This window comes from Quercus suber, unplaced genomic scaffold (assembly GCF_002906115.3).
Source record: "Quercus suber isolate HL8 unplaced genomic scaffold, Cork oak 2.0 scaffold_10, whole genome shotgun sequence".
Taxonomy (NCBI): domain Eukaryota; kingdom Viridiplantae; phylum Streptophyta; class Magnoliopsida; order Fagales; family Fagaceae; genus Quercus; species Quercus suber.
The window spans coordinates 316,878-328,288 of NW_027069476.1; the positions used below are offsets into that span (position 1 = coordinate 316,878).

At 37.5% G+C, this 11,411-nt stretch overlaps 1 protein-coding gene and 1 long non-coding RNA gene across 9 annotated transcripts; one reads left to right on the forward strand and one right to left on the reverse strand.

Moving 5' to 3' along the window:
* Positions 1–343: 343 nt before the first annotated feature.
* Positions 344–5,312, reverse strand: LOC136069589 (uncharacterized). Of its 7 annotated transcripts, none has more exons than XR_010630806.1 (5): positions 4,812–5,312; positions 3,980–4,267; positions 2,984–3,081; positions 1,203–1,299; positions 344–813 (listed from the first exon to the last, which is right to left on the reverse strand). It is a non-coding gene; the product is annotated as an uncharacterized LOC136069589 (long non-coding RNA). The 7 variants fall into 7 exon arrangements; XR_010630804.1 differs by having other exon boundaries at positions 2,984–3,093; XR_010630808.1 differs by lacking the exon at positions 2,984–3,081 and having other exon boundaries at positions 345–813.
* A 347-nt stretch (positions 5,313–5,659) lies between these two features.
* On the forward strand, positions 5,660–10,176 carry LOC112015164 (protein unc-13 homolog). Of its 2 annotated transcripts, none has more exons than XM_065777500.1 (5): positions 5,660–6,448; positions 6,836–7,720; positions 7,984–8,442; positions 8,546–8,732; positions 8,967–10,176. In XM_065777500.1, the coding sequence occupies exons 1-5, from the start codon at positions 5,834–5,836 to the stop codon at positions 9,944–9,946; spliced, it is 3,126 nt and encodes a 1,041-aa protein (XP_065633572.1). In that variant the 5' UTR covers positions 5,660–5,833; the 3' UTR covers positions 9,947–10,176. The 2 variants fall into 2 exon arrangements, with proteins under 2 accessions (XP_065633572.1, XP_023903295.2); XM_024047527.2 differs by having other exon boundaries at positions 5,661–6,448; positions 7,987–8,442.
* The last annotated feature ends 1,235 nt before the right edge of the window (positions 10,177–11,411 follow it).

An 11,411-nucleotide genomic window follows, 5' to 3' on the forward strand; every position in this document is an offset into this window, starting at 1 on the left:
GGGCATGACCATAGTGCATGAAGCATTGTTTAATCCTCCTGTTGACATATCTGACATTTTGATTCTGCTACTATTTTCCTACTTTTTAAATTCAGAAAGACAGATAAATAGGGAGAGGAAAAAAGGGGTGGGGGGGGGGGGTGGGGAAGGGGAAGGGATGTGTTGAAGGGTGAAAAAATTACTTGTTTGAAAAAGTCCCATTTTCTTTAATTTTTTCAACTGTGTGAGCATTGGTGCCACCCTCCAATTGAAGAAAACCTACCATTTGAAAGGAGTAAAGAACTGACACCTTACCAAAAGCAAAATTGAAACTTAACACATTCTCTATGAACAAAGGAATCCAGATACAAACCAGGAGGCCTGTCTTTCACAGCAGCCAATCAAACAGCGAAGGCAATTAATTCCCTTGTGGCACCTCGTCCAATATCTCCACTCATGGGGTCGCCATCCAACTTCATTTCATGAACTAAATTAGATAGACGGATTGTTTGAAAGGAAAAGTAAAATTTGGATTGATGATATCATTCGAAACTTATTTAAACAGTTCAGATGGGTTTCAGTTAAGAGAGGACAACCTGCCATAAATTGAAGCAAGGTTGAGTACATCGTGTTCATTGAGGATATGGTTGAATCCCCAATATTAGGTAAGCTAACCTGGAGCCAGAAAGTATTAATTCACAATCCTCATGATACTCGACAGGAAACTGCTTTACAACTTAGGTGTCAAACATTCACACACGCACACAGGTTAGTCTCAGATGTGCAATTGAATCTCCCAAGCCATCCCAAAGTTCTTCAAATAAAGCAGTTTGCCTACAGAAGGGTTCAGTTCATGCAATGCGTCAATGCCTAGATTTGGATGAAACTCAATTAGATATAGTCACATTTAGATATTTCCTAAGAATTGAGGGGTAAGAAAAAGTTCTGTCCTTTATAAGGTATTGCAGTGAAGTATATTAATTTCTCATAGCATTTGAGGTGAGACAACTACAATCACATGTATAGTTTTAGACTTAGCACAGGCTCCTTCTCAGGAGATAATTTTCAGTCTTTTTACCTTTGTCATTAAAGAGGATAAAGTTCTATTGCAAATGCAATCAAAACAAACTAATAGATCCCATACCCCTTCTCCCCTCATCTATTTAAATTATATACTATCTATTTTGCATTATAATATGTTCAATATAATCATGAAATAGTACCTTCCACTTGTATGTATCTCCACAACATCAATACCATTTCTCTTCATAAGCATAAGATCAGCTGTAGCAATAGTATCTCTTATATATGTAACCACCCCTAAACAAGTTTGTGAGTGTAGGAGGCAAAAATTTGTCAAGCCAATTACAAAATGCCACATCAAAATTTAGTGGCAAATTCTAAATTACTGTCATTAAATTAATTAAATTACATGATGACATATGTCACCCAAATTAATATTACATCGACATATTGAAATTTGCCACATGTAATTGGGCCCACAAGATAAAGATAAATTTCCTATACAAAACTTAAGGATAATTATCTTTATTAAAATAAATAAATAATATAAAGATAAAATTTTCTATTAAAAATTGATAGATAATTATCTTTATTAAAATAAATTAAATAGAGATAATTATTTATCTTTATTGATTATTATCTTTATCAAAATATGATATTTATCAAAATAGATAAATAGAGATAATTATCTCTAAGAAATATTTGGGCTAATAAAAAATCTACTACATACTTTCAAGTATATCAATACAAAGTGGAGCTTATCCTCTGAAATCACTATAAATAGAGGACATCCCCTCTCATTTTCAACAGGAAGTTTTCAAGAGACCCAAGCTCTGGAGAAATTCTGTCTCAAACATCTTTGAAGAACTTGAAGAACATTCAAAGGGCTTGAAGAACAATAAATCTCTAATAAGCTCAAAGCTAGAGATTTGTTGTGAAGACTGTTCAATTCTTTCTCCAATCAAAGTCAAGGAGATCTCTTGTTCGAGTTCTTTGAAGTTCTATTGGAATTAAGCCAAAATGCCTCCATAAACTCCAACAAATCCAAATCTTTGAAGCTCAACGGATCAAGCCTCTAAAGCCCCGAAGAACTTCAACCTACAAGCCTTCACATTCAAAGACTTGAAGAACAATATATCTCTAATAAGCTCAAAGCTAGAGATTTGTTGTGAAGACCGTTCAATTCATCTTCCAACCAAAGTCAAGAAGATTCCTTGTTCGAGTCAAGTTCAATGAAGATAGAATTAGAGGGCATTCTTTTGTAAAAGAATTGAAATAGAGATTCTTTTGGAAAATTTGGTGTTTACAATGAGATTAATCGTGAAAAGAATGAAAGAGATCTAATTTAAAACACTAGAAGAGGGAGTATACATGAGTTTACGATTTCAAATGTAATTAAGATTGGAGTCTTAACGAAGGCTTCAAAAAGAAACAAAAAAGAGGCTACATAGCCTATGTTAAGGAAAATCAGCCGCACGACGAAGGAAAGTAACACCCACTTATATTACCGTAGGGGCAAACTGGAAAGCAACGGCCACTGCCATAACAGCGTTCTGTTATAACTCCAAAATTTCCGACCTCATACATTAGGGTTTCCCTTATTCATACTGTATTGCATTAACCAAGAATATACTATGGTCCATCTAATTAATCTGCACAATTTTTAAATCCATGACATCAGATGCTTCATTGACCCAATTGCTTTGCTTGTCTAACTATATCAAGAAAATAATTGTCTTCATGATTGAGCTGAATTAAAGATTGACTCTCCCAAAAAACTCGCTAATTCATTAGTCCTAAGTCTGTATCAAGCCAAAGTCTGATTTACATAAATAACATGATAATTTGTATCTATGGTATAAAAACACTTGCAAATCTTATTCAATTGATAGCACACACTATACTACATGAGTTTCTGCAGTAGCTGGTGCTGATAAAATAAGATACTAGTAATTAAACCAATGCAAGGAGGCATGTATACCAGCCTTCGGAAGTGAAGATCTTCATCATCATTGACGCTGATCATTACCCAAGGCCTTCTAAGGCCAATGTCTCTAGCCGATTTAATTCCATCATTCACTGCAATCACGACTGCCACATCAACAGCACAGTCAATGCAATCAATTGCACAACCATTCGTTAAAAACACATGATTCACATTCACTTACATTATATCACACACACACAAACAGTAGTTTACACCAGTCTCAACCTTGGACTAACAACCAAGGCGCCAGAAAGTCCTTAGAGATGCTGCGGTGTTGAGAAGCTGCCAAAGACAGTGTCAGAAAAAGACACTGGAGCCGCCCATAATGGTTGGCATGGTTACTCCTTTAAAACAAGTAACAAGAATTCATGGAGGATATTAGACTCACATGAAATGTTTTCCGAGGAAACAAACAAAGCCTCAGATCCAAATTACACCCTCTGTCTCGTAGCATAATGTACTGCCCTTAAGATAATTATAACCAATGACCAACCAGAAAGAAAGGCGAATCTAACTAAAACCGGATAAACCTACTAAGGAGTTCTCATTGTCAGAGTCACTCCCACCTCAAAATGACTTTACAAGTGTACAGCTAAATGACAGTAAAACAAAAAATCATGGCCTGTTTGGTTCGTATGAACTTGAATGGCCTACTTCATTTTGTCTTACCATATTATTTAAATTCAGATCTTAAATGGAGCAATCAGAAACAGGTTGAAGTATTTACTACAATGTATGGATAAATCATATCTATATATTTTCCCATTATAATGCTCAATTTGTTCATTGAAGATCATATAAAGTGAAAATGTAGCCATAAAAAATTTCATAGTATGACCAAACAGGCCCTTAGTTTACCATGAAAATTGATAGAGATATTTAGAATTTTTAAAGTAGTCCACAGCTAATAGTAAAATGAGTGCAGATCAGTTTATATATAACAGATAAACAAAAAGACATCAGAAAGGGCAAAATAAAGATATCACTAACCTCATAGTTCAGATAACCACTCTCACGAAGAAAACACTATGCTTCTTCAATGTTGCTATTGTCCACCTTTGTTTCCATCTCACCAGCTCGGGATGAATAGCCACTTGCTGAATAGTGCCGAGTCGCTGAGGACCCCGTCGAAAATGAACCCTTTCATCTACCTTCAATTGCTCACCTGAACAAATACACTTCATCACCTTCTGCAACCTCCCTCGAATGATAATTACTCCCTCATTCATCCAATTCTTAAGTCTCGTACCGGATCAATCCACTTGAAATTCTTCTAAACTAGCATCAACCATAGAACTAAAAATCAGAACCCAGAAATTACCCGACACCCCAGCTCATATAAGTGCTCATAAATTCTTAGATCATGAGCTATGTGTTAGTGCTCAACCAGTGAATTCTTGGAGTACTAGATTTCATAGCTCAAAATGAACTAAGAAAATAAAACTACCCCGAAACTCAAACTTTCAACAAGTTTTTTTTGTCGGTTCCTTTTCAATTATGTTATGAAGCTTATGCTATAAACAAGTCTAATTCTGAATCCTACTATCTAGGATTCGAACATCAAAATTATATAATGACATGAAAAACCAACTAAAATTTCTGCAACCCCAATTCACAAATTTATCAGAATTCGCCAACAAGAAACCTTAAGCACCACAATAGCCCATCAAAGATGAATAAAAGACGAAAGTTTAGAATATTAAAAAAAAAAAAAAAAACACCCAGAAGAATCCAACAACAACCCAGATGAAGTACCACGGCATATTTACACAACAACTTAGAAGAAAGAACAGGAGACGAAAACAGCATCAAAAGAAGGTACCTTTTGGTTAAGAAAAAGCATTGACTGAGCCCACCAGACATCAAAACCACCGTGCATCTCTCTAGTTCCTCCAACAAAAAAGGACCCTTGATTTTCTCTTGCTAAACAACCACCGCGCCGGAAAGTCCTTAGAGATGCCGTTGTGTTGAGAAGCTGCCAAAGACAATGTCGGAAAAACCAACCGGAGCCGCCCATAATGGTCGGCATGGTTACTCCTTCAAAACAAGTAACAAGAAATTCATGGAGGACGTTAGATTCACAGGAACTATTTTCCGAGGAAACAAAGACAGCCTCTGATCCAAACATCCTCACTGTCTCTGTATTCAGTTTAACCCACCCAAGAGACTAGAACCCAAGCTTTCACAATATTTACGTTTAAATTCAACTCCTTTTTTGATGCACAGTTTGTAGATTTTATGATCGACAACTCCATTTCTGTGTATTGGCTATAAGGAAAATGGATCGATGTTCCACTTTTGCTGGATAAGTGGTAAGGGTGAGGGGGCTCCATATCAGCAGAACTATTAATAGATCTTAAGATAACAGTTGCTACGCATGCAGGGATTCTCTCTATCATTTTGAAAACGCATATAAGTACATCTGTTGTTTCCTATAAATAGAAACAAATACCAAATACACTTTGTTTTACAAAACACGTTTCTAATATTTCTTTAGTAATTGTTATTTGTCACCTCACAAAACGAAAAGGGAAATAGTAAGAAAAGCAGAGAAATAATCGGAAGGCAAATTGGCATGAATGACATGTAATATCCTTTCACAACCTCTAGCTTTCTCGTTTTCTTCGCACAACAACGTTGGCACCCAACACTCATTCCTTAACACAATGCAATAACGTTGTCATAATAACCAACCAAACCACCATTTTCTCTCTCTCTTAATTTTTCTCGCTCTCTCTCGCTCTCTCTCTCTCTCTCTCTCTCTCGCAAATATCGCCCTCTACTTTAAGGGAATATGCAAACCCAGCTGGCTCCCCCCGATATCTGAATTTCCTCCCATCCACCATGGGACACCACACTCGCCGTGAGTCCCTTTCGGCTCCTCACGTCGCTTCACGCCCTGATCACTTCCATGAGGCCTTTATGGCAGACCTCATATGGCCATTTGAAAAGCTCGAAGGTATTGAACGTGACGACGTTAGAGAAACAGCCTATGAAATATTCTTCACGGCGTGCAGGTCGTCTCCTGGTTTCGGTGGTCGCAATGCCCTCTCTTTTTACTCATCATCCAATTCCCATAGTGAACATGGTGGGGAGGGTTCGTTGTTGCCGCCAACCTCGGGGACTAATAAGCCTGGTGGGGAACGCGTGGTGACCACCCCCACAAGTCGGGTGAAGAGGACATTGGGTTTGAAGATGTTGAAGCGGTCGCCTCAAAGAAGGATGTCAACTGGTGCCGGCCCAGGTGGTGCACCTGCTGCTGCTACTACTGTGTCTCCCGGCGGTCATGGTGGACACACTTCTAACTCTACTAGTCCTGGGTATTCATACACCGTGCCGCAAGTGGTTAGGCCAAGGCGGCCGATGACTTCTGCCGAGATCATGAGGCAGCAGATGCGAGTGACAGAGCAGAGCGATAACAGGCTCAGAAAGACCCTTATGAGGACCCTCGTTGGCCAAGTACGTCTTTCTTTGTTTTTTTTTTTTTTTTTTTAATCCGATAGTTGGGCATACGAAATTTGAATATTGGACGCGTTGAAAAAACAAATAATCACAATAATTTTAATCTTCATTCTCCTCATTGTAGCACCACCCATTTTAGAATCATGTTGTAATTTTGGAAACAGGTAATCACATAATCGGTACTAGAATGAGATGAATGAAAACATTATATTCAATCAACATTAGAGTCTCTGAATGCGGATTGAACATCACATTGTTTAGTATAAATTTAAATACAAAATATTCTACAAACTAACTTGACAATAAACGTGATTAGTACCCAATTTAAAGACAATTTTCCTGATTTGATTCAACATTGTAAACTTGTTTATTGATGTGAAACAGATGGGTCGGCGAGCAGAGACGATAATACTTCCATTAGAGCTCCTCCGCCACCTAAAGCCATCCGAATTCAATGACTCCCATGAGTACCATCAATGGCAAAGGCGTCAGTTTAAAATCATGGAGGCAGGGCTTCTTCTCCACCCTTCAATCCCCTTAGACAAATCAAACACCTTCGCTATGCGTCTGAGGGACATTATCCGAATTAGCGAGACAAAAGCAATAGACACTGGCAAGAATTCCGACACCATGAGAACGCTTTGCAATTCCGTAGTATCCTTGTCATGGCAAAGCTCCAATGGAGTTCCCACAGATATTTGCCATTGGGCTGATGGGTACCCTCTCAACATCCACCTCTACGTCGCTCTTCTTCAATCAGTATTTGATATCAGGGATGAAACTTTAGTCCTTGACGAGGTTGATGAACTTCTAGAGCTAATGAAGAAAACGTGGTCAACATTGGGAATCACACGGCCTATACACAATTTGTGTTTCACTTGGGTGCTCTTTCAGCAATACGTTGTGACTGCACAGATAGAACCAGACCTTCTTTGTGCTTCGAATGCTATGTTGACAGAAGTGGCAAATGATGCCAAGAGACCAGACCGAGAGGTTACATATGTAAATAGCCTGTCTTCAGTATTGACCTCAATGCAGGGATGGGCAGAGAAGAGATTGCTTAATTACCATGACTATTTCCAGAGGGGAAATGTTGGCCAAATTGAAAACCTTCTTCCTTTGGTGTTATCGGCCACAAGGATTTTAGGCCATGATTTTACAATCACTGAAGGCGCTCGGGAAGAGGAACGAGAAATAACCTTGGTGGACTCATCTGGACATCGTGTGGACTTCTACATTCGATCATCTGTGAAAAACGCATTGACCAAGGTCTGTAAATAGTTTTCCTGATAACAATGTTGACAATTTTTTTCTATATTTGTTATGGGTGAAATATCACTTTTTGCATAGGACTATCACTGATAGTCTAACATCAATTTCATTGTACACCAATCACAATTACCATCCCAGCACTAGTGAAAAAATGTTGTGTCATTAAACTTACGGTTTTCTTAATTATCAAGTTCACGCTCAAGTTTTAGTGCAGTTTTGATTTTTATGTATCTGTCATCTTATTCTTTGGTTAATGACAGCAGATAATTGAAAGTGGGAATGTCAAAAGTGATACTGCTGAAGTGAAACAAGAGGCAAGTGAAGCCTTGCTTCAATTGGCTAAGGAAACCGAAGATTTGTCATTGAAAGAGAGGGAAATCTTTAGTCCCATACTCAAGAAATGGCACCCAACTGCAGCTGCAGTCGCTGCTGTCACGTTACATAACTGTTACGGAGATGTGTTGAAACAATATTTAGGGACAGTGTTCATGCTCACAGCTGAGACAGTTGAGGTACTGCAGAGGGCTGGAAAGCTGGAAAAGCTTTTGGTCCAAATGGTAGTTGAAGACTCTGCTGAGTGTGAGGATGGAGGCAAAGCAATTATACGAGAGATGATTCCATATGAAGTTGAATCAGTCATATTGAAGCTCTTGCAAAAATGGATAAACGAAAGGTTGGAGAAAGGGAAAGAGTGTTTCCAAAGAGGGAAAGAAACTGAAGTAAGTTCTTTACTTTGGAACAATTTGGCATAGAAATTAAAGCTTCCATAGAGTGATAAATCTTTGATTCAATCCTAATTATTGATTGTAATTTGTGTTGCAGACATGGAATCCAAAGTCCAAATCAGAGCCCTATGCACAATCAGCCGTAGAGCTAATGAAATTAGCTAAGGAAACTGTGGATGACTTCTTTGAAATCCCAACAGGAATTACAGAAGATTTAGTTCTAGATCTTGTTGATAGTTTAGAGGTTCTCTTCCAAGACTATGCTTCATTTGTTGCATCATGTGGTAAGAGCTTTCTCTTCATTTATTTATTTATTTTCCTTCTGTAAACGTTCTTGATTGGCTGAAAATGCATTCTCGTCTCCATGTTATCTAATGAAATTGCTATCAACAACAATATAGACTGGTACTGCACAACTCATGGGTCTTAGAATTGGGCAGAAGTTATTGCAACTAAGATTTCGATGAATTTTGTCATATTAAGTGTTATTTTTTCCCACTTATAAAATAAGTTTTCAGGTACAAAACAGAGCTATATCCCCACACTTCCTCCTCTGACCAGATGCAATCGAGACTCAAAGTTCATCAAGTTGTGGAAAAAAGCTAGCCCATGCAGTGTTGGTGCAGCAGATCAGTTGCACCAAAATATAGCAAATGAAGGTCACCATCCTCGCCCATCAACGAGCCGAGGAACACAACGCCTCTATATCCGCCTCAACACCCTGCATTATCTTCATTCCCACCTCCATTCCCTTGACAAAGCCCTTTCCATCCCCCCTCGAACGCATCCTTCAACCCGCAATCGATTCAACAACAACCGGAGGGCCAATAGCACTACGGCCTCATACTTTGAACTTGTAAGCACATTCATCCAAGCAGCCTGGCAAAATGTCTCAGAAGTAGCTGCTTACCGCCTCATCTTCCTTGACTCAAACTCTGTCTTCTATGATAGTCTTTATGTGGACGATGTAGCCAATGCACGGATTAGACCAGCATTGAGAATTCTCAAGCAGAACCTCACTCTCATGACTGCAATTCTCACGGATAGAGCCCAAGCCCTGGCAATAAAAGAAGTCATGAAGGCCTCGTTTGAGGCATTCCTCATGGTTTTGCTTGCCGGGGGAAGTTCCCGGGTGTTTGATCGGTCTGATCACGAGATGATTGAGGAGGATTTCGAAAGCCTGAAGCGGGTTTTTTGCACTTGCGGAGAAGGATTGATAGCTGAGGAAGTGGTGGAGAGGGAGGCCGAGGTAGTGGAAGGAATAATAGCATTAATGGGTCAGATTACAGAGCAACTCGTTGAAGATTTCAGCATTGTGACCTGTGAAAAAAGTGGAATTGGACTAATGGGTTCAGGGCAAAAGCTACCAATGCCTCCAACTACAGGAAGGTGGAATAGATCGGATCCGAATACAATACTAAGGGTGTTGTGTCACAGAAATGATGCAGCCTCCAATCACTTCTTGAAGAGGACATTCCAATTAGCAAAGAGGAGATAAGGAGAAGATATTGCATTTCTGGTGCATTGTCGTACTGATTTCCTGTCGTGTAGTTATGAAAAACCAAAAACACAAAAACAAAAAAAAAAAAATTAAAGCAAATGTTGGGAGGTTCGTTGTATGCACATAACTTACAGGACTTTACTTCAAAAATCAAAAACATGCTTGGGGTCAACTGAGCATTGTAATAATTTTTTTAGGACAGTGTTTATTACACACTTTTCTTCACATTTCAAAACCCTAACTTGAAGTTACAGTTTTCCTTGTTTTTGAAGAGTGTATATACTATGTGTATATTAAAGAATATACGCTAGACATTTCCTTTTTTTTTTTTTAAAGTCTCAGGTATGTTTTTGATTGGAGGTAGAATTGGGTGGATTAAAAATAAGGAAAAGAAAATAGGAAAGGATGCTGTTTGGTAAGAAGAGAAGGAAAGAAAATATTTGAGTAGGCCTAGACATTTTTCACCCGGCCCACAAAAAAAATGTATCTCGGATTTTATAGAGAAAACACAGGTGAAAACTGAAAAGTAACTATGCAGCAAATAACCATTTTTATTCCTTCCTCTCTCAGCCACTTGCGTCTAACTAAAAAAATAAAAAATGAAAAAATCATGTTTCAACTAAAAAAAAAAAAAAAAAAAAAAAAAAAAAAAAAAAAAAAAAAAAAAAAAACTTGATTGAAGTATCATTGGTTGAAAATGAATGCCTTTTCATAAAATAAAAAATAAATTAGAAGAGAGAGAGAGAGAGAAGAAAACGGAAATACTTGGGACTTCGGTGAGCATATGAGATCATTTTTTTTTTTGGAAATGCATCTAAGATAGTCGACATGCAAGTAAGAAATGTGAAAGTGAAAAGAGAAGAGGAAAGTGACAAAGAAAAAAGATAAGGGAGAGGAATCAGTACTGAGAGTGAGAGATGATTTCATCACGAGAGAAATGGATAAGGGATTATAACGAAAATAATATGGGTGAAGTCGTGAGACCACTAGCCTTTTATTTTTATTGTATACTATTTTTTATTGAGCTCCCTCCAACAAGTTTTTAATTTATTTTTATTTTTCGTTTTTGTTTAAATTAAGATCCTGAGCAGTTGTAGTATGCAAAAGTTATGTTCCTAATGCAAATAAATGGTTAAATTTAAGAAAATGAGATTGAGAATTTAAGGTGTTTCTTATTTTAAATAATTCTAATTTTGTTATTTAATGATTACAAAAAAGTGGGTATTGTTTGGTAACAAAGAAAAAAAATATATAAATTTATATGTATGATGTGTTAATTTTTATATTATTTAATGAGTACAAATAAATTATTTCTTACATATTATGTAGTAAGGATATAAGAGTCAATTTATACAAACTATACTTTTTATCATCCTACTTTTCTCTTCAACTAAGTAAAAGACTTTTCCACCCCTCCAACAAAGCATACAAGGAAAAACTGAGGTTATGCTTTGGTAACAAT

Excerpts from the sequence above, each read along its gene's own strand:
- LOC112015164 (XM_065777500.1), top strand. The coding sequence starts at position 5,834 with ATGGGACACCACACTCGCCGTGAGTCCCTTTCGGCTCCTCACGTCGCT. Across the intron at positions 7,721-7,983 it reads TGAAAAACGCATTGACCAAG|CAGATAATTGAAAGTGGGAA; the intron begins GTCTGTAAATAG and ends GGTTAATGACAG. Across the intron at positions 8,443-8,545 it reads AAAGAGGGAAAGAAACTGAA|ACATGGAATCCAAAGTCCAA; the intron begins GTAAGTTCTTTA and ends TTTGTGTTGCAG.